Consider the following 21,102-nt stretch of genomic DNA (forward strand, 5'->3'; position numbering starts at 1 on the left):
ATACATCTTACTAAAACAACAACAACAAAAAAAACTCAAATGATTTCCATCTCTTTGGATCCAAAACAGGGACCTTCTATCAGGCCTTTGAGTTATTTAGAACTTCAAACCCAACCCATAATTATCACAACTAACTAATTATATAATTTTTAAAGTCTTAATTTAAAGTTGAATTTGTTATTTATAATATATATACTTACCTATTATTTATTTATGAGAAATAATAATTTGTTCATTTTGATCCATATATATGTTTCATATAATGACACCTAGTTAACTATGAATAAAATGACTTGATTAGTATGTATTTTTTTATTTAAGGCGTCATAAATCAGAGGTGATTTTCGATTTCTTAAAAACCAATTTTATCACTCAAATTATTTAATGAGTTTTATTTATGTGTGGTCAGGCTGGATCTACATTTTATTAGCTCAACTCAATTTTTATTTTTACCTTAAAAATGTGACATAATTCATTAATATTCTATTTTTTTATAAATAAATTCACTATTTTTCTAATTATCAAAAATAGGTAAAAACATGCACTAATTTACCGTTCAATTTATAAACTTCTAAAAAAAAATATTAAAGTTCACCAATTTTTATTTTTATTTTAAATTTACCTAAACTTTAGTCTTTGTATGGTGGTTATCTGTTGATGGTGAGATGACATTGTCTTTTAAGTCCACCAATCACATATATATATATATATATTTTTTTAATATATGCTGCTATAATTTTGAAATAATATTTGGATGAAATTGTTGTTGTGATATTATTGCCTTATTGGATCCTTATCTGTAATGTAAAAATATTAGATTGCAGTAACATTGTAAATTATGGTTGAAATATTATTTTAGTTGTCAAAATTTGTAGTGCGTTACTAAAACATTATATTTTTGGAAAATTTGAAGAAATAATCCTAAAAATTCCTTTAAATGCGCTAGTGACCGACGTATAAATTTAATTGCGCAGATGATCACTTAAAAATATTCTAACGAAATTACACCATCGCGTAACGCGAAGAGCAGAATCGTCTCGTGACGTGTAAAAAGTCCAGAATATCCGGGCAAAATTGTCTCGCGAAGGGTAAATCGTCTCGCGACGACACCAATGAAGTAATACAATTAAAGACTAACGATAATGTTTTTCTATCGCGATACGATGTTGCTCTTTACGTTATGTGACGAGGTCATTTCGTCATAATATTTTGAAGCGCATTTAAAGACGTTTTCAGTGTCGTTTCATCAAATTTCCCATATTTTTTAAGTCAAATAATCTTAAATGAATTCAGAAAATAACAAAATTTGAAGTGAATTCTATAAAATAAATAAAATAATAATAATTAATGCTCGAAACCTCTAGAAATGAACTAAGTCTTAAACGTTGGCAAGATTCATATATAAAAGGAAAAGGAGGAAGGGTCGATTACTCCCAAAACCCTTTTGATCGTCACTTTCGTTCTTCAACAATGGTATTGGAGGTGTGTGTTAAGGCTGCTGTCGGTGCTCCTGAAGTACTTGGAGACTGTAATTTCCTCCTCCTCTCATAAATTTGAGATTTAAACTTAAAATGGGTTGATGTTGATTGTGTTTTTCCTTGAGATTTCAGGTCCTTTTAGCCAGAGGGTACTTCTCACCTTGGAAGAGAAGAAAGTTCCCTATAAGATTCATCTCATCGATGTCGCAGAGAAACCTCAATGGTAGAAACGACCGATCGAATTCCATTTCATTTTGTTTTTTTTTAAGTATCTGAAATTGGAAAACAAAATGTAGGTTTCTGGAGACTAACCCAGAAGGGAAAGTGCCGGTGATCAAAATTGATGATCAGTGGATTCCTGATTCTGATGTTATCGTTGGAATTGTGGAGGAAAAACACCCTGATCCTCCTCTAGCTCATCATCCAGAGGTTTCCACTGTGTATGTATCTCTCTTTTATCTTTAAAAAACTTGTTTTAGAAAAGATTCAGATGAGGAATGTTGTTTGAGTTACATTCTGACAGCAGAAAAACCCTTGATTTTGGTTTTCATTTGTGTGAGAGCAGAAAACCCTGTCTGGTTTCAACAAGTTACATTCTCTTGCTTATAAAATTCATACCCTTGATTTTGGTTTTCATTTGTGTGAATGTTGAGTGTTGAAGATATCTTGGGCAATCTATGCAAGTCCCTCAAACATTAGGTCATAGTTTTGGGCATGTTTGCTTATCTTCTTTAACATTACCTTTGAAAGCTCGAAACTGCCCATTATCTTTGAGTGGAAACATCTTACTTAATTGGGTGATTGATGATAGATGAGAATTATCTTCTTTAACAATACTGCAGATTATGTTGATTTGTCTTTTTTCTACATATGTAATCAATAGTGGTTCCAAGATATTCCCTGCTTTTGTGAGCTTCTTAAAGAGTAAGGATTCTAATGATGGGACAGAGCAAACTTTGCTAAATGAGCTGAAGACTTTGGATGAACATCTGAAAGCTAAGGTTAATACTTTATATTAGTATGCTCTTCTTCTTTAGTAGCAAATGTTTTGGATTCATATTCGTGATTGTAATCAACAGGGACCATATGTTAATGGAGAAAACATTTGTGCTGTCGATTTGAGTCTGGCGCCCAAACTTTACCATCTCCAGGTTGCTCTCGGTCATTTCAAGGGTTGGAAAATCCCCGAAGAGTTTACTCATCTCAACAATTACATTAAGGTAAAAAACTTTGTTATACATTCTTGTTGGTTAAACTTTTTCCTTAAATTTCATCTTCTTCCATTTTTGCAGTTGCTCTTCTCTAGGGAGTCCTTCGAGAAGACTAAGCCTATTGCTGAAGAACACGTGATTGCTGGATGGGCGCCAAAGGTTAACCCTTCTACATAATTTCCCCGGTTTAAGCAAGTATTTGAATAATGATTTGAACCTTTTAAGGAGCTGTTGCAAATTCAACTCTATTAATTAGTATATGCATGAGACAAATTGCATGAGTTTGAGAAATTATTGGTATTTGCTCATAAGTGAGTTTCCTTGTGTTTCAACAATAAAAGAAAAAAAAAACATTTACACTATAAATGGGCTTGAGCGTGCTCGGGTTTATGAGAATATTCATAATCGAGATGAACGAATGCACGCTCAATTTCAGGGAGGTGTTCTAGCTTCTCCTGCAATGTCTCCCCAATATCATGGGCTTCTTGCAAGGGCATGTCTCCTGGCAAGACAATGTCTACTTCCACAAAGTAGTGAGACCCAAATGTGTAGGCTCGAACCGTGTCTATGTGCCTTATCGCCTTATGGTGGTTCCAGCATAGATATGTTAGTTTCTGAAGGAATTCTGGTGCAGCTGATTTTCCCACCAGTGAATTCACATTCTCCAGTACAGTTAGTGACCATGTCCTGATAGTGTATAAGGCCAGCTGCATATGTATAATGTGTTAAAAATGAGAACCACAACTTTTTTGAATCTAACAAGTTGAAGGCCTTAGTGCGCTTACAATGATAGCCCCAACTGGGTCCATCCAACCACTAATGTAGTTGGCAAGTAGGACAGCAACAAGGCCAATTGTGTTTGTGATTACATCAAAAAAGTGATCCTGTGCATATGCTTTCACAATCTCATCTTTAAAACTACGACAGTAAATAACAAGAACCAGTTTAACCAAAGTCACCGAGAGCATTATACCAACAACCCATTGTTCTTGCTCCTTTGTCAATTTGAAGTTGCTATCCTGATAAACATTCATTCTATTTATATAATAACAGTTATATATGAATATTGGCTAAGCGTAAAGCGCGCACGAATGATCTGATTTTCTTACATTAGACACAAGCGTCCTCAATGATTCCAATATGATCTGTAATCCTAGAGTTGCCATGACAGAAGCAAACACAAGAATACCCTGCAAAATAATTTTCTGATAATAAAACTTGCACATTTCAACACCACCAACAACAAAATAGTAACTAACCAATGGCTGCATACGCTTCTTCCCAATGGGATATTGATAAGGATTCGGCGTTTGCATGGAAAAGGCAGTAAACCAAAGGATAAATCCTGATAAAAGATCTAGAAGTGAGTCCAAAGTCGACGCAACTATGGCTAAAGAACCACTCCGGATGGATGCATAAACTTTAGCAGCAAAAAGAATCATGTTTGCAACATTAGATATTTGAATAGCCAGTGCCTCACTTCTAGCCAATTTTTCCTTCTCTTCCTACAACAAAGTAAAAACCTCCAAATCATATTCAATTCTAACCCAATCAACATTGTGTCTATTTCTCAATTCATTTACAAACCTTCGACATTCCTGGAACGAAACCTCGCTCTGCTAAAGCATCCATCTCGTTAAAGCCCTCGAGCATTTCTACTTGCTGCTGATAATACTCAGCAACATTATCTTCCGGTCCTTATATCCAATTGAGTAGAAAGAAGACTATCAAAATCTAAAGAAGAAGTAATTAAACTGAAAACTGAATCCTTATATCCAACTATTTCTTATCAAAACCATTATCAGTTCAATTAACTATCTTAAGAAACATTAAATTCTTAATAACCTTGCAAACTTATCTCTGCTCTACCACACATCTTCAACAGGATTCGCAAAAATAAACTGTCTATGTTTTCACTGCTTATAGGTTAAAAAGCTTGGAGAGATCGATCATATGATAAATCAGCGTTGTATTCAAGCATAATTATAAACAATAAATGAATTGGACGGAGCTGGTAAATTGGAATCTAAAGAATAGTATATAATAATCATCCACCAAAGACAGAATATGAGGAATAAACAAAATAAGTGATGATCATGTCAGCAGAGAATATTGATTAGCAAATGAAGAAGAGATCATTTGAAGAGCGATGGATAATTAGTGAAATAACCTAAAACTCCGAGACAGTCATGGAGACGGCGCGGAGGCTTCTGTTTGTGTTCAGAGAACTGGAAGCCATCAAAGTTAAGTCTCCATGAAAGATCGCCATTGTTGGAATCCGACAAGAGAAACTGCTCCTCGGAGCTTTCACGATCGCCATCTTTTCCGGCGGCTTCCACCATTGTTGCTTGCTTCTAGTCGTCGGAGAAAAGATGTTAAACAATAAAAGCAGGGGAGGATGGATGAGTAATTTATGAAACCTTGTTTGGTTTGAAGAAATCACTTTTACTTTTTTTTATTGAAGATAATATATTTAAAATTTGATATAAAGAAGAATCATTACATATTGAAATAACAAATATGTAAAATATAAATTGAATTCAAATAGGACTCTAACGGCGGCTGTTTGTTTGTGGTGGCCGGTGGGGGCAAAGTTGGTATTTTAAAACGCCCGAAATAACCGGAATTGAAAGGTGTACGTGTCCGAATCTGACGGTTGGATTTTCATGTCGAGTCACCATCGTTTCTACTCCGACCCTATTTTTATGTGCGTTATTATTTAATATTAATTTATATAAACTATTGTTGTATCAAAATAAATAAAAAGTGCTATTATTTATTAATATTTTTTACTTGGAGTGGAAATTTTACTTATAAGAGTTAAAGATTCATAATGACGTTAAATTTAAGTCAATACCAACTCTAATTTATCTTTTTTTTTGACAGCACACTGAAGATGATCTTGTTATAACAGAATTCAAAAGATGGCATAACTAATAAAAAAATATATATTTAATGTAGTTTACTAAGATAAAACTTGATTATGTTTAGAAGACATAATATTATTAAGTATATAGAGTTATGAGACGAGTTTATATAATATCTGGTCCTCCAAAACACTACAGAAATTAAGATTAGAAACGATATTTTTAAGACAAATACTCCAACTTTCTAAAATGTCCGACTATACATTAAATAGGTCAATATCGTGACATTACGCATGGGTGATCTGGTCAATATATTTGGTTGAATGACATTTATGTTTATTATTTTTCATGATAGATTATGTCTCCAATATCTTAATTACTGTTTCTAATTGATTATTTTTGGGCTATATGATGAAATCAAACTAGCCTCTAATATGTTAGTCAAAAGATCCCCTAGCTATTGATTTTTTCTACCTATAGCCATCACGCATCTTTCTCTTATCAGCAAGCAAGCCCTTTTATAATTTATTTATTCTATTAAACATTATTATTTTGCTTAATGTTTCTTTATTTAATAAAAAATGTCAAGTGAGCAACTCATGTCTCTTTTACTCCTATCTTAAATTGCACATTGCACATTGTATTTAATTGAATTAGAAAAAAAATATATATGTGTGGCTGCTGGGATTCGAGCCCAGGTCTCCACGGCCACAACGTGGAATTCTTACCACTAAACTACAGCCACATTTGATTGAAAACGAAATCATAATTATTATGTTACATATTTAGATATAAGACTGAATTTAATTAGTATTAGAAAACAATTATTCGTTTGCAATTATTAGAATTTCATTTTTTAAATCTTTTTTTTTTATATCAATTCTATGAGATATGCGTTATATTTTTTCTTATATTGTTTGCATTTGATATTGAAATTAATCCTTGTTATATGTATATGACCATACCTTCCTATTTTTTTTTAAAGAAAAAGATTGATAGCTTATAAAATACACAACAATAATCTATAATGACAATTATAGAGAAAAATATATAAAAGTGATCAATAATTAAAATACTCAAAATTTTACTGAGATTCATCAAATAATATCTACTTCCTTATCATTTTATATATATAATGATCATAATGAGATGAGTTTATTCACAACCACAGTCAAAGATGACAAATGAAAACAAAACAATTCCATTGCATTATTAAATGTTTGTAGGGTATAAATAAACTAACTAAATCAATCAATCATGATAACATTAACCGATATTGCTCAAACAAAAAAATATCAAACCGAACCGGTCAAATCAAATTCATTACGATTTTTCTTTTATCAACAATTTCAACGGTTCAGTTTATCAGTTCAACGTCATTGAAAGTGCTCAAACCGACCAAATGATTTATAAGTAATATTTAAATAAAATAGAATAAAAATCGAATATTAAACTGACAATAATAAGTAATGTATAATAATTAAGGGCGTGTTCTCTTTGGGTTTTAAAAAATCTCAATCAAAATCAATTTTCAAATAATCTCTTCTCAACAATCATATCACTCATTTCATTAACTAAAATACAATTTATTTTAAATTATTATTTTTTATTTTATTCATATATATATCAATACCTTTTAAGTCTTTTTACCAAAAATAATCATCACCAATTATTATTTGTTTTTTTTCCTCTAAGTTTTTTATAAACCTGAATCCGAACAAGACCTAAGTTATAATGCACGTATAAACTAATAATATGAGAAAATAAAATGAACTTAAAAATTTGTTAATACATTATACAAAATATAAACTATTACTATTAATAAACTAATTTAATTTTATAATTGTTGATTCAGTATTAGTGTGATATATAGTAAAAAAAAATAATTTAATGTATTTGTATTTTAAAAATTATGTTACCGAATCTTATTAATAATATTTGTATTTGTTCATATATATGAAAATATGTATAGATTGTTATTAATATATATTTAATCTATTTTAATAAATTTGTACCGATTAAACCAATCAACCCAGTTTTCTAATCGTTCAAACTGAACCGATAAAACTGACGGTTTGAAATTTAGTAAAACAACGTCAACGATTTGAACGTGTATTTCGGTCGATAATCATGTTCACTTTGAAATCCATATTTTGGTTGTTAGATTTAGGGTAATACCGTTTATCCAATTCTAAATAAAAATGGTTTAAATAGCTCTTTAATTTTAAATTGTGGTTCAAACTTCAAACCCACCTTGTATGTTATTTCTTTTAAAATTTTCTTCTAAACATAAAAAAAAAAAAATGTTATATATATTTATATCAATCAAGTATCTATTTCAACTTTTCAAATTAAATTTATTATTTTATTTGTAAATATAATATCAAAATTTTTTCTTTTTTAATATTATTTCACGTATAATACTTCGCTCTATTTAATATTTAACTCCTTTTAAAATATTTAAAAGGGACTATAGTGTTAAATTCTTATTAATATATATATAATTCCAATTAAACTTCTCACATGTAACTTTCAAATTTGAACTCGTATATACCACAATCTTTAATATATATATATATATATATAATTTTTAATTGTTAGTAATAATTTTATTTATTTATATTTATATATAAATATATAAAAGAAAATTAAAGTACAAATTAATATTGATTTACTAGTCACCCACCTTTGACAAAGAGATTAGTATGAGAGTGTGCGATTCAGTAACTTCTCATTAAGAATTATATTATATACATATAAGAGATTATTTTAAATATCCCAAAACCTAAATGTATTTTTATCCAAATAATTAGATTTTTCTTTGGAAAGAAGGACGTAGCATGATTCCCACAATCTATAATGAATTATGTTCTTTTGGAATTCTAAGAAAGTATTGTTCACACCAAAGTTTGCTAAGACCTAATTATGTTGAAACAAACCAACTTACTTGTGATGAATTGTTTACGCTAATTTTTTAAGTAAGTTTGTTGGTGAAATTTTAACTTGTGTTATTATTATTATTTCTCAAATAATTTCGAATGTAGTTGATCATTACAATTTAAACACTCTTTTTTATATTATTTTTATTGATATGTTTATGTGATTCTCATTTATATTATATTGTATAATTTAAAAATAAAATAAACCAAGATCATTATATTCAACGTCATCTTAAATATTTATAATAAAATAAAAAATATTCTTTTGAAATAACTCTATTCATAAACAATTAATAAACTTTACTTATACATTATTAATCAAACTAGAAAAATTCTCGTGCGAACCACACGAATAAAAATATAAATAAAAAATAACATGTATTCAATGTTTAAAATTCTTAATAAATCACGAATAATATATTAAAATAAAAAATAAAACACTATCATTCCACATTTTATTCATTTCGGTAAAACAATTTATCTTCTCACATATCTCATCACATATTTTTTCCGAATAAACCTCTCCTTTTACATTTTCACTTTGGTCAATCAAATATTTGATTCATATTCTTAACATTTAGCATCGTGACCTCACACTTTGTTCAATAAAATATTTGATTCATATTTATACTTGTTTTTGTTATGTTGTAAGTTCAAAACATATTTAATAGCATTTTTAATTTTATTTTTAATCATTTTAAGTTTATGGGCGGGTCAATCCACAATCCAACTCAGGTATCCATTTACTCTCGAATATATATCTAAATTAACTACAACTTTCAACTCGGCAATTCTGACACTTTTAAAATTAAGCATCATTATATATATATATATATATATATATATATATATATATATATTAGTTAAAAAGTTAAACTTATATGGTTAAAATGTCTCGCGTTAATTAAAGTTAATGTTGAATTTAAAATACAAACTTGTATTAGTCTAGTTGGTTAAAGAGTTATACTTATTTTCTTATATTACAAATTCAAAACATACCTATAACATTTTTAATTGTTTTAAATTTATGAAACTTTTAAAATTAAGCATTATTATATATAATCAAATATAATTTCATTAATATCAATAATAAATTTATTAATTTATTAATTTAAATATTAAAGTATTTTATATTCTTTTAAAAAAAATATTTTATCATGATTTTTTTTTTAATAAAACAAAAACTTGAAAATTTACATCTAATTAAAAAAACTATCAGCATCCTCCGGTAAAAAACAAGCTGGAGATGGACACAAAGATCGAGTTGAGAGGAGGAAAGTGTCTCTTCTGCAACAAACGAAAGTGGAAGGAAGGAGGGGACTCATTTGTCACTTTCTCCTCAATTACACCTATATATTTATTATCAATGGAAATCCAAGAACAAGAACAAAGAAGAAAAAGAAGAACAGTTAACATAATATATCAATGGCGTTTCCTGAGCTTCGAATGAGACTATTGGTAGACAAGGAGACAGACAAGGTTGTATTTGCCGAAGCAGGAAAGGAAGAAATTGATTTCCTCTTCAGCATTCTCTCCCTCCCTCTCGGAACCGTCACCAGGCTCCTCTCCGAGGAACAGGGTATGGTCGGTTGCCTGGGAAATATCTACACTAGCATTCAAAATCTCGACCAAAGCTACTTACAACCCGACCAGGATAAAGATTGTCTCTTGAACCCCACCTTCGTTCCTCTCGTACCACTTCTCTTGCCTTTGGATCACCATGAAACATCTCATCCAACCCCAACCGCAAAACAGTTGTACAAATGTTCTAACCACACCTACGCCGCCGACACCTCTCAGGCTCACTGCCCTGCTTGCAAGTGCCGCTTGTCTGTTCCTTTGACTTACGTTCAATGGGATGTGACCTCATCATCGGTGATGTCGGCGGCGGGAAGTGACGGAGGAGGTGGCGGTGGAGGAGGGTTTGTGAAAGGGGTGGTTACTTATATGGTTATGGATGATTTGATGGTGAGTCCGATGTCAACCATTTCTAGTATTGTTTTGTTGAACAAGTTCAATATTAAGGATGTTAGCTCACTTGAGGAAAGGCTTGTTCATTTGGGCGTGGACGAGGTAATCAAATTTTGAAATTATGTTATATTTATACTCATTCTTGGATTGATCAATTTATATGGAAATGGGTTGGTGGACTTGTTTGCAGGGTTTGAAGATATTGAAAGCATCAATGGAGTGTAAGAAGGTGCTTACAACTGTGTTTGTTAAAGGCATGATGAGGGATCCACCGGCTGCACCACCATCAGCACCAACACCAGCACCAGCAGCAACTGTTGGTAATTATTAATAGAAACCCTAGCTAGCTAGGAGAAGAGGAAGGAGAAGAAGATGAAGATGGTGTATCTCAACTTTGGTTAAATTATTATCTGTCTTTAGTTTATTAGTTTTTTCACATTTGATTCTTGTATGGGTTATGGCTTACCTAATTTCCCATGTGACAATCTCTCGTATTCAATAATTATGTCTTTAGACACTTTCACTACATTTTAAGGTAATATGTTTTATGCTTCATTTACAATCTCCATTTTATCTTTTTTTACTTGGGTTATCAATATTATTTAGAAAGAACAATCTCAACCATTACATAAACCAATAGAATACTATAACAACTCCACCATGTCAATAATATGTGAATTAAATACTTTATTTAGGACCAAGTAATTTAAGGTCTTATTTACACTTTCTCACTTAAATAAAATAAATTGTATTAAAAAATGTATTGATAAATACACATGCATAGTCTCTTTTAGAGAAAAGAGCTTACAATTTTATTTCTTTGACCAAGACAGATGAAGCATTCTCCTTTCTATTTTTTATTAGAATCATAGGCCGGATGTGACTTAAAGTGTATATTTTTTTAAATACATAATTTTCAAATGTCTTTATTCTTAAATATATATTATTAATTTATTAAGATAATTTAAGTAACTAAGTTAAAGTGACTATTTTTATGTTGGGTTAATGTTCTAAATTATAAAGGTTGGAGATTATTTAAAATAAAGTATTTTGTAAATTCCTTAGATTATCTAAGATTTTAGTCTTTATTTATAGTATCTTTCTCTTAACCTAGTCACACAAGAAGAGGTACCTTAACTTTTATATTGTTAGACATGTTTAAATGGTTAGATGTGTTTGCGGATAATGTGTTTAACCCGCGAAAATTAATCGCTTTTCAAAGAAAAACAGACCGTGCCATACCGGACCGCGTTGGGCAATCAAAAGTATTGAGTTCAGTCAGTCGAGTGATTATGCTTGATGCGTCCCAAAACGACGACCGCGTTGGGCAATCAAACGATCCATAGTTATGAGCGCCATAAATAGTGGGGCCACCTGGTTCTCCTTCCTTCCTTCGTCACTCATTCCAGACTACTACGTACTGACACACACACACAATTGCTTTGCTTTGCTTTGCTTTGATCAGTGATATTTACATGATTTCCCTTTAGGAGGAAGAAGAAGAGGAAGGGGAGGTTTCTTCTATCATCATCATCATCTACAGAGGAAATTGGCATGAGATTTCCCAAATCAACCATAGACGACGACGACGAAGAAAACACATGGTGAAAATAACTCCAAGCCTCCTCTTCCCTGTTCTCTCATTCTCCATCATATCACTATTCTTCTTCCTCATCCCTTCTTCATCGCCCAACTCCCTACGCCGCCGTCGCCATCACTTCTCTCTTCCTTCATCCACGCTACCCGCTAATCTCTACCCTCCTCCTCCACGGATCGCATATTTTATCTACGGCTCCGTTAAGGAAGGTCCTCGAATTTTCCGCCTTCTTCAAGCCTCCTATCACCCCAGAAACTTCTACCTATTGCACCTCGATAATCACGCTTCCAAGGAGGAGAGAGAATGGCTCGCTCGAATGGTGGGTTCTATTGGGGTTTTCGTTGAGGCCGAAAATGTGTTTGTTATGGGGAGAGGAAATCCGGTTAGAGAAGAAGGGTCGACACCTTTGGCTCTCTTGCTTCAGGCCGCTGCGATTTTACTCAAGACTTGCACAGATTGGGATTGGTTTGTCAATCTTCATGCCTCTGATTATCCACTCATTACTCAAGATGGTAACATTGCTTCCCATCTCCCTCAATTGATTACTTTTCACATCTGATCTGCTTATTCAAATGATTGCTGCTATTGATGATCCATTATTATTAGTTAATTTTGTGCTTTAATCTCTCAACAATGCCTTCTTTGTACATTCTTCTGGGTTCTGAAAGCGGAAATGGGTTCTTCACCTCGTGAATAAACTCTTAATTCATAACTAAACTCTATTGACAATGAAACCTGCCTCAATTGGAAGTAGACACTTTATTGAAAATGATCTGGTTTTGGGTGGGACTTTAGTAGTTAGGAGACCTTGTATGTTTTGGTTCTTTTAAGGAACTTTTCAGACAATAGATCTGTAGGCTGCTTAGTTTAGATGAAAGATACTACAGTCATTTTCAATATGATAAAAGTTGGACCATGTTTTGGTTATGGTCCTGCTTCTTCTTGTTTGTGACTCCTAATACAAGTGCTAATTAGGGCTTAGGTAATTAGTGGGTTTAAGTAGTGGTATTTTCAGTATTTTTGAACATAATGTACTCTTATACACAGAGACATCCTAACTTAGGATTACTTGCACATTGGAAACAAGCTCTATGCAACAAAAGTTTGCTAAGTTGAAGAAGAACAAGTTCTATGTTTGGAGGTAAAGGTTTTGAAAGGCTTTTTTGCTTTTCGGACAGTTGTCAGGTCTTACAGGAAGTAGACAGGAATGTTAGTTTTGGGTCTCATCGATTTCATTCGATCGCCTGAGGATGTAGATGATGGATGTTCGTGTTGGGTTTCTTCAGTTTTATTCAACATAAGTTCTTAAGAAAGTAGACGAAGAATGTTCGTCCTGAGTCTCATCGGTTTCAGTAGATTGCTGAATTTGAGGAATTAGACTATGGATGTTCGTGATGGGTATATTGTTTTATTCGACATCTGGCTTAAGGAATGTCTTGGGTTTCCTCGGTTTCAGTCCACAAATGGGGCTCGAGGGTAAATGATATATGTTTGTCTTGAGTCTCCTTGGTTTCAGAAGACACTCGGTTTGCACAACAAAGAAGTGTGAAGTATGCTGTGCTGTGTTATAAACTCTATGATTTAATCTCCTAAAGGAACACAAGTGAGGTGATGATATGACCAAGTTATCTCTAAAGGGCGTAAATGATAGTGTAGGTATGCCCAATTTATCTATCCTAAAGGGCGAAGGTAAATATATGACCAATTTATCTCCTAAACGGCTCTAGCGAAGGTGGTTGTGTGACTTAGTTTATCTTCTAAGGTGCGTGATATTTGCCAACGTAGAGATTGTTTACCGTGGCTCTTAAACACAAGGCTAGTTAGTTTTTATTTAATTAGTGTAACCTAGGGTATTGTTTTTTGTAAATCTATATATCAGAATCTCGGAAGAGATTTTTTTGTCTGAACTTTTTAAATATTTTGTTCATTCCTTCATCAAATTCTTGATTCTATCATATTAGTTTTTATTTTATTTTATTTAAGAAGCTAGAACAACCCCACAATCGTGACTCCCAACTTTAACCTAAGTTGTTCTTAATGAGAATTGAACGTTTCAGATTAAGATTAGTGTTATGTATGTTTGTGATTGCTGGACACTTTGATAAACTATAGTCATGGCTTCTAGCTTATGATTTGTATGTTTTCTGAAATTCTTTTATAGGATTTATCTTGTTGTTATTAACACATTGACTCTTGATCTAAATCAGACTTTCTTCACATAATGTCTTCTGTGCCAAGGAATTTGAATTTCATTGAGCACACAAGCAACATTAGCTCCTCTGAGTGAGTTTTTCCTGAACCACCACTTATCCATGTTAGCCCTTATTCCACCTATTTATTTCTGTGCTTTATTCTGTTTTCAGTCAGCAAAGAATACTCGAAGTTATTGTTGATCCTGACATCTATCTCGCCAAAGGCCGAATGTTTGTGGGCAACAAGAAACGTGACCCACCGACAGCATACAAAATTTTCACTGGTACAATATTCAACCCTTGTTTGATCTTGTCTCACCTGTTTGGTGTGAACATTTAAACAGATCATGGAATTGATGACAATATACTGAGTTAGTTAAGATTAATCTCAAATAACAACTTATCTTTTCATTGTAATATCAGGTTCCCCTCATATGATCCTTAGTCGACAGCTTATAGAGTTCTCGATCCTGGGTTGGGACAACCTACCAAGAAAACTCCTATTGTTCTTCACAAACATTCAACACCCTGGCCGAGATTATTTTCAGACACTATCATGCAACTCCAAGGAATTCTTCAGAACTGTTGTGAACTCTAACCTTCAGTTTGAAGAATTAGGCGAACCTCAGTCAGTATCGCTATCGGATTTGGACAAGATGCTTCTGAGCGGAGCTGCATTCGCTAGGAAATTCAGTGCAAATGAACACGTTCTTGATGCGATAGATTCGCGGGTTCTCAGGAGGAGACATCGATCGGTATCACCAGGAGGGTGGTGTGTGGGGAAGCCAGGTTGGTTGGGTGGAGATCCTTGTGAGGTTTGGGGGGACATGAATATTTTGAGACCGGGGTTGGGATCAAAAGCGTTTGAGAGACTTCTTCTTGGAACTTTAAAGCTAGATAGATGTGTTCATCAATCAGCCTTGTCCTAGTATGCCTAAGGTTTTTTTAGGATTTGTCTGGACTTTTGAGTGGTTTAATTTACCCAATTTATGGTTTCTTTATTGCCAAAGATATATAATATATACATATATGGTAGTTGTTCCTATTTGTATATAAGGTTCTTCAATTTTTCATCACAATTATTTTAAGTGAATATCTAAATTCTGAAGTCAGGATCATTTTTTAATATATTAAGAATAGGTTTTGCTAACAAAATACACTAAATTATTGATTTTTTAAGAAAAAATATTTTATTTTTTGTGACTGATTTTTTTTTTGGAATGGAGTGGTTTTTAAATCAGAATGTCTCAAAACCTAACTAAATATCAAATCCGAATAATGCTTATCTTCACTATATTCAAAGGGACTTGCAATTCACCTTTGTGTACTAAAATGTTACAAATGTTCAAAAGTTGGAACTCATTATAGAGTAAACTTAGGTTTATACAAATTGTTAGCAAAATAATTTTCACCACAACTTAGATAATTAAATTAATTAAATGTAAAACCATATCTAGGTATAGGTATATTTTTAAGACCCTAGTTTCAGCTTCTCCTGCAATTAATTCTCGCGGGTTAAAAATATAGCAGGCAAACAGTGTCGGTCCCGAGAATTGAAAAAACATGAAAAAAAAATTGACTACTCTAATTTTATTTTAAAATTAAGAAAAGCTTAGGTGAGATTTCAACATTTAATCAAATAAAAAGTTTTATTTTTTATTTTAAATTATTATGCTATACATTTTTATGTTATAATAATTAATAATTTAATTAAGTATCTTCAATTTTTTATTAAATGGATAGTTCTAACCCTTGAACTTGTTGGGCTTATCTCAGAGCCGACTTTACATGCAAACACATTTAACCAATTTAAACAAACTGGCGCTTGAAAGACTCAAGCCGCTCAACTCAAGACCTTGTTCAGCAAAAGAAAGACAACAAAAACATAGCCTCAAAACAACTTTTTTTTAGGTGAAAATGTGAAGAAATACTCACCAAATAGTCATTGGATATAATAATAATAAAAAAAAAAAACAAATTGTAATGGAAAAAACACAATATGGGATCATAATATAGCTGTTTAGAGTTTTAAGGAGAAATACTTTTTTTTTTTTTTAGAGATAATTGACTATTAATTATAGTAAAAAAATATATATTAAAGAATAACATATTTGGTCCTTTTGTTTTCTAAATGGAGCGAAATTGCAGATTTTAAGAAGATAGAGGTCCTTTTCACAATTAGCCAAAGTTTATATTCTACCACCATTTCCTTTAAAACCCTAGCCTGCAAACTGGTATCTGATCTCCATCTTCCTTCCTTGAGGTTTTTCAATACGAGGTCAGCTGCCGTTTTCATCCTTCATCGTCTTCTTCACATATCCATAATCGTCTGTTTCTCTCTTTTTAACGATTTCCCTTGAACTGGTTCCATTTCAGGTCGGATTCGTTACCAGAACTCATCAATGGCTCCTAAAGGTAATCTTTAATGCTAAAATGGGTTAAACAGTATTATTTACCATTAACAGTATTTGAATTCCCATTTCCCATTGTATTATCTTACAGGTGACAGTACGAAAAAGTCTGATTCAAAGGCTCAGGCTTTGAAGACTGCTAAGGCTGTGAAATCTGGTTCTTCTACCTTCAAGAAGAAGGCTAAGAAGATCAGAACAACTGTCACCTTCCACAGACCAAGAACATTGAAGAAGGAGAGAAACCCAAAGTATCCTCGTATTAGTGCACCTTCAAGAAACAAGCTAGACCAGTATCAAATTCTGAAATATCCATTAACTACTGAGTCTGCAATGAAGAAGATTGAGGACAATAATACTTTGGTTTTCATTGTCGATATTCGTGCCGACAAGAAGAAGATTAAGGATGCTGTAAAAAAGATGTATGACATCCAGGCAAAGAAAGTCAACACATTGATCAGGTGAAACTCTTTACCATCCTTCTTATAGCTGATGGATGTGTTTTCAATTGAACTGTCAAAGCTGATCTTTTTTATGTTCTATATTTTGCAGGCCTGATGGAACCAAGAAGGCTTATGTCCGCTTGACTCCTGATTATGATGCTTTGGATGTTGCAAACAAGATTGGTGTTATCTAAACCCATCATGCCTTGCTATAGTTTTCTCTCTTCGGAATTTTTTTGTTTTGTTTTATTTTTGGTTTTGACCAGATTGGTGTTATCTAAATTAGTTCACAACAGAAATTTCATTTTTTCATGTTTAATATCAAGTCATTTTTTTCCTGGATGGACAAACCCTTGCTTATTAGACAACTTATACATGAATCAGTCTGTCTTATGTATCATCACAAGGCATTTGAACTTTGCTGTTGCACTGACATTGAAATTCAATGAAATTGAAGGCAAAGATTGGTTTATGTCTAGCTGCATAGAACTGAGAGAAGTTTGGTGAATTCAACTTTCTTTAAGTTCCTATAGATAGATGTTAATTGAAATTGATATCAATTAGACCCTTGAGTCAGGTTTAGGGTTTAGTAGAATTAAGTCAAATTTTGAAATTTGAATTTAGAATGTTCTTAACTAAAGAACTATTTGCTAAAGGTTGAATATTGGATTATACATGAAAAAATAGGATTCTTTGTACATTGAATGATAGAATTCTTGAGTAAAACTGGTATTTTGTCATTCTCAAATGAAAACTGTCAATTTTTTGTTTGGTATAAGATTTTCTAGATAATATGTTAAGTAAAATAAATTAATAGTTTAAGTGAAAAGGGGTCAAGTTAGGCTTGAGATCCATTCATTAAAAAATTAAGGTAAAAATGCAACAGCTCTACAAGTTCTTGCCATTGATGATAAATATATATACAAAACATAACAACTGCTCATTCTCCAGGAAGATGACAATATATCGCACTTTTGATTCTGGACATGTATAATGGAGCTCCAAATAACTTTGTTTTGCGAGTAGAAGATCTAAATGTCGAGCACCTTGAAGGAGTTTGCCACCACTTTGAGTGTGTTCCTTACCTTTTTCCACCGTCTTTCATTCGCTCCAACAATAAGTGTGTAGTATCGTCCTGTTGAAAATTTCACATGTTTCTGAATGATTGAATATCTTAAAACTATTAGTTTAGAATACAATAACATGGTTTTTATATCTCTCACCATTTGCAATGGCTATTGTAGCAAATGCAGCTCGTGAAAAGTTTCGAGACGTGAGAGCATACTCAAAGGTATAGTAGTTTTTACCATCAACCGTTCTCTGCAATATGAAGTTAGTTGAGAAGTTAACTTTGCAAGACACAAATATAATTCCATACAAGTTAAAACACACCTCTTGCATATCAAATATGGTTGGTTTTTGAGTTGGAGCAGAGTATACATGTTTCAGCAAATGCTGGACAACCTTGATTTCATTTCAGACGGGTCAATCAGAGGAAACAAACACAGTTAGACAAGTTTAGATTTGATTACCTCTTGAATTGAACCCATGTCGTGGATGTCGGTTTTGGTGGTGGGGACGAAGCTGAGCCTGACGTTCTGGAGTTGCAAATATCGGTCCTTGAATGCTGAATCATGCCCTCTGAACTCAAAATTCTGCGTGGAGGAGAATTTTCGTCAGGGTTAGTATATCTTCTTTATTTCTTTCTTTCTTTCGTAAAAAGAAACAAAGTGTTTGTGGCCTCACCCTCCAATCTGAAGGGTAAAAATATGAATACCCATCTTCTGCATCAACAAAAACTTCGTAGTTCTTAGGTATTTCTGCATTTCAACATAAATCATTAGACTCAAGATAGGTGATTTTGATGGGAAGGAGAAAGGAGGTTTAATTATTATTAGACTGACTGACTACCTTGGGCGAGCAGGGGATTATTTAAAGGAGGGAAGCTTAAGAAGGTAGGAGCCAATAATCCTCCTAACAGAAGCGACCTTCTGTTACTAGTCTTCCTAACAACAGAGCATGTAATGAAATTTGGGGGTGAAAACAGCCGACGAGTAGTTGTAGTGGAAGTGGTGGTTGAAAGGGGAAGACCCAACTGATATATGATAAACAGAAAAGATAGGAGTTAAGATTGAGACCATTTTCAAAAAATGATATCTTACTTACCCTGTTAGATGATGACTTTGCGGAAAGTAAGGTCATTGGAGGAGGAGGAGGGGATGCCATTGTTATTTCAGAAGAAGAAGAAGAAGCTTTTGTTGAATAATTTGTTTATTAATTAAACCATCCATCTTCTTTAGAGCTTTTGGCTCATGTTGTTTCTATATCTTCTTACAATCGCATAAAATGGATAAGCAAAACAAACTAACAGAGTATCACGTGACCCGCACGCTTAACTTGCATCACTCAAAATTCACTTCTGAACTTTTTATGTTTTCATTTTTTTTCATCAATTACTATTTGTTTGTAATAAAGGTGTGAGCAAATGGCCACTCATAAATTATATATGATCAGCTAAGTTTGATTGAGCTTATTTAATGCTAATGCACTCAAACTTATTTATTTTTTATATTTATAATAAAATTTAATAATTAATATTATATATTTTAATTAGTTTAATTTTAAATATTAATAAATTAAATTATTTAAATTATATGAATATATTAATTTTTATATTTTTCTATTAATATATAATTTTAAATATATATATATATATATATTTAGTATGAATATGATATATAAAAAATATATTTTGTATGAGTATATTCTTTCTTATTTAAGAATTATATATAGCTAGCTACATTTGCTAAGTTTAGTCTCATTTCTGTCCATTTAACTTTTTGATATATATATGAAAACGGATTTATGTAGGGACTTGGGTGTGCGGAAATTCACCCTGAAATAATTTTTTTTTACAGTTAAAATATGACATTACACCTTAATATTTTAAAAAAATTCAATAGAATTTACTATTTCGTTTATTTAATTATTAAAAAAATAATAAAATTACCTTAATTTACTCGTTTTTTATTTTAGCCCACCCTAATTTTTTTTTAAGTCACACCATCATCGAATCATAAGTCCGTCTCTCTATATTTAAATTTATGTTTTATTATTACCATAATAATTTTATATATATAAAAATTAAAAAAAAAAGTTGAAACAAATATGAGAATAAATAAAAAAATATTTAAAATAGATGAAATATATAAGAAAATTTGAATAAAATAATTTTAAAAAATAAAAGAGAAAAACGCTGAGATTATAAGTTTAAATGTTAGAGAGAAAGGTAGAAAAAAATTTGTGTTTAAATGCAAAATGTGTTTAATTATAATTTTTGCACTAACTTATTAGTTATTACGTAAAATTAAGATAGCAAATTATTATGCAAACCCTAAACGCAAAGTTTAAACGCTGCAATAAACTAGCCCTAAAATTTTAAAGGTGTAATGTTTCATATACATTTAACAAAGTTTGAAATATATCTATATATTGTTGAAATTATTTCAAATATTTGGGTACATATATTATTTAGTTAATTGTATATATTAGTTGTTATCATATAAAGATTAAAGCCCAATTAAAGTGATCTATTAAAGTATAAAGATTATGGGCTTATTTAGATATTTATAATAAATATAGGGATATATTTGTGTAGAAGTAGAAATACCATTTATTATTTTGTTGATGTGCCAAATAATAAATGAGTATATTAGGGCTAGGTCCCCAACTCATATAGATAGCCTACCTAATTTGTTTCTCTCGTCAGACAAAAACGTTTATGTTCATCTCTTAAGACACTTAAGAAGGGCTATCGTTATAGGGTTGGAAGACTTAAACCAACATTCTGATCCAAGTCCAGATACATAACAAGAAGATTCAAGATTAAAGAAGATCCAAGATTAATAAGAAGAGAATAACAAAGAACGACTTAAGGAAACGTTCTTCAATCCAGATTCAGGTACGTTTCCGCAATTTAGGTTTATCTCAATTTAT

At 31.8% G+C, this 21,102-nt stretch overlaps 6 protein-coding genes and 1 non-coding gene across 8 annotated transcripts; 4 read left to right on the forward strand and 3 right to left on the reverse strand.

Moving 5' to 3' along the window:
* Positions 1 to 1,376: 1,376 nt before the first annotated feature.
* On the forward strand, positions 1,377 to 3,004 carry LOC124929502 (glutathione S-transferase DHAR2-like). Its single transcript, XM_047469882.1, has 6 exons — positions 1,377 to 1,528; positions 1,611 to 1,701; positions 1,775 to 1,918; positions 2,362 to 2,479; positions 2,558 to 2,698; positions 2,771 to 3,004. Exons 1-6 carry the CDS (start codon positions 1,471 to 1,473, stop codon positions 2,864 to 2,866), a joined length of 648 nt encoding a protein of 215 aa, XP_047325838.1. The 5' UTR covers positions 1,377 to 1,470; the 3' UTR covers positions 2,867 to 3,004.
* Positions 2,970 to 5,081, reverse strand: LOC124929501 (metal tolerance protein 11). Of its 2 annotated transcripts, none has more exons than XM_047469880.1 (6): positions 4,860 to 5,081; positions 4,277 to 4,386; positions 3,949 to 4,194; positions 3,799 to 3,879; positions 3,475 to 3,708; positions 2,970 to 3,396 (listed from the first exon to the last, which is right to left on the reverse strand). In XM_047469880.1, exons 1-6 carry the CDS (start codon positions 5,029 to 5,031, stop codon positions 3,049 to 3,051), a joined length of 1,191 nt encoding a protein of 396 aa, XP_047325836.1. In that variant the 5' UTR covers positions 5,032 to 5,081; the 3' UTR covers positions 2,970 to 3,048. The 2 variants fall into 2 exon arrangements, with proteins under 2 accessions (XP_047325836.1, XP_047325837.1); XM_047469881.1 differs by lacking the exon at positions 4,860 to 5,081 and adding an exon at positions 4,535 to 4,599.
* A 1,148-nt stretch (positions 5,082 to 6,229) lies between these two features.
* Positions 6,230 to 6,301, reverse strand: TRNAH-GUG. The gene has a single exon. It is a non-coding gene; the product is annotated as a tRNA-His (tRNA).
* A 3,589-nt stretch (positions 6,302 to 9,890) lies between these two features.
* On the forward strand, positions 9,891 to 11,021 carry LOC124932293. Its single transcript, XM_047472910.1, has 2 exons — positions 9,891 to 10,568; positions 10,657 to 11,021. The coding sequence occupies exons 1-2, from the start codon at positions 9,921 to 9,923 to the stop codon at positions 10,795 to 10,797; spliced, it is 789 nt and encodes a 262-aa protein (XP_047328866.1). The 5' UTR covers positions 9,891 to 9,920; the 3' UTR covers positions 10,798 to 11,021.
* Positions 11,022 to 11,789: 768 nt separating this feature from the next.
* LOC124932774 (beta-glucuronosyltransferase GlcAT14B-like) lies at positions 11,790 to 15,334 on the forward strand. The gene is made up of 4 exons (XM_047473453.1): positions 11,790 to 12,575; positions 14,271 to 14,346; positions 14,427 to 14,539; positions 14,679 to 15,334. The coding sequence occupies exons 1-4, from the start codon at positions 12,068 to 12,070 to the stop codon at positions 15,182 to 15,184; spliced, it is 1,203 nt and encodes a 400-aa protein (XP_047329409.1). The 5' UTR covers positions 11,790 to 12,067; the 3' UTR covers positions 15,185 to 15,334.
* Positions 15,335 to 16,474: 1,140 nt separating this feature from the next.
* LOC124931865 (60S ribosomal protein L23A-like) lies at positions 16,475 to 17,526 on the forward strand. Its single transcript, XM_047472441.1, has 4 exons — positions 16,475 to 16,533; positions 16,632 to 16,670; positions 16,758 to 17,124; positions 17,216 to 17,526. Exons 2-4 carry the CDS (start codon positions 16,658 to 16,660, stop codon positions 17,298 to 17,300), a joined length of 465 nt encoding a protein of 154 aa, XP_047328397.1. The 5' UTR covers positions 16,475 to 16,533; positions 16,632 to 16,657; the 3' UTR covers positions 17,301 to 17,526.
* Positions 17,527 to 17,950: 424 nt separating this feature from the next.
* On the reverse strand, positions 17,951 to 19,332 carry LOC124929800 (photosynthetic NDH subunit of lumenal location 1, chloroplastic). Its single transcript, XM_047470191.1, has 7 exons — positions 19,273 to 19,332; positions 19,018 to 19,228; positions 18,853 to 18,926; positions 18,639 to 18,761; positions 18,499 to 18,570; positions 18,330 to 18,426; positions 17,951 to 18,241 (listed from the first exon to the last, which is right to left on the reverse strand). Exons 1-7 carry the CDS (start codon positions 19,330 to 19,332, stop codon positions 18,138 to 18,140), a joined length of 741 nt encoding a protein of 246 aa, XP_047326147.1. The 3' UTR covers positions 17,951 to 18,137.
* Positions 19,333 to 21,102: the final 1,770 nt, after the last annotated feature.

This window comes from Impatiens glandulifera, chromosome 3 (assembly GCF_907164915.1).
Source record: "Impatiens glandulifera chromosome 3, dImpGla2.1, whole genome shotgun sequence".
Taxonomy (NCBI): domain Eukaryota; kingdom Viridiplantae; phylum Streptophyta; class Magnoliopsida; order Ericales; family Balsaminaceae; genus Impatiens; species Impatiens glandulifera.

Excerpts from the sequence above, each read along its gene's own strand:
- LOC124932293 (XM_047472910.1), top strand. The coding sequence starts at position 9,921 with ATGGCGTTTCCTGAGCTTCGAATGAGACTATTGGTAGACAAGGAGACA. Across the intron at positions 10,569-10,656 it reads TTCATTTGGGCGTGGACGAG|GGTTTGAAGATATTGAAAGC; the intron begins GTAATCAAATTT and ends ACTTGTTTGCAG.
- LOC124929502 (XM_047469882.1), top strand. The coding sequence starts at position 1,471 with ATGGTATTGGAGGTGTGTGTTAAGGCTGCTGTCGGTGCTCCTGAAGTA. Across the intron at positions 1,529-1,610 it reads TCCTGAAGTACTTGGAGACT|GTCCTTTTAGCCAGAGGGTA; the intron begins GTAATTTCCTCC and ends TTGAGATTTCAG. Across the intron at positions 2,480-2,557 it reads ATGAACATCTGAAAGCTAAG|GGACCATATGTTAATGGAGA; the intron begins GTTAATACTTTA and ends TGTAATCAACAG.
- LOC124931865 (XM_047472441.1), top strand. Across the intron at positions 17,125-17,215 it reads AAAGTCAACACATTGATCAG|GCCTGATGGAACCAAGAAGG; the intron begins GTGAAACTCTTT and ends TATATTTTGCAG.
- LOC124929501 (XM_047469880.1), bottom strand. The coding sequence starts at position 5,031 with ATGGTGGAAGCCGCCGGAAAAGATGGCGATCGTGAAAGCTCCGAGGAG. Across the intron at positions 4,387-4,859 it reads TGACTGTCTCGGAGTTTTAG|GACCGGAAGATAATGTTGCT; the intron begins GTTATTTCACTA and ends ATTGGATATAAG. Across the intron at positions 3,709-3,798 it reads TGAGGACGCTTGTGTCTAAT|GATAGCAACTTCAAATTGAC; the intron begins GTAAGAAAATCA and ends AATGTTTATCAG.
- LOC124932774 (XM_047473453.1), top strand. The coding sequence starts at position 12,068 with ATGGTGAAAATAACTCCAAGCCTCCTCTTCCCTGTTCTCTCATTCTCC. Across the intron at positions 12,576-14,270 it reads TCCACTCATTACTCAAGATG|ACTTTCTTCACATAATGTCT; the intron begins GTAACATTGCTT and ends GATCTAAATCAG. Across the intron at positions 14,540-14,678 it reads AGCATACAAAATTTTCACTG|GTTCCCCTCATATGATCCTT; the intron begins GTACAATATTCA and ends TTGTAATATCAG.
- LOC124929800 (XM_047470191.1), bottom strand. The coding sequence starts at position 19,332 with ATGGCATCCCCTCCTCCTCCTCCAATGACCTTACTTTCCGCAAAGTCA. Across the intron at positions 18,927-19,017 it reads TAATCCCCTGCTCGCCCAAG|AAATACCTAAGAACTACGAA; the intron begins GTAGTCAGTCAG and ends GTTGAAATGCAG. Across the intron at positions 18,571-18,638 it reads ACATGGGTTCAATTCAAGAG|GTTGTCCAGCATTTGCTGAA; the intron begins GTAATCAAATCT and ends AATGAAATCAAG.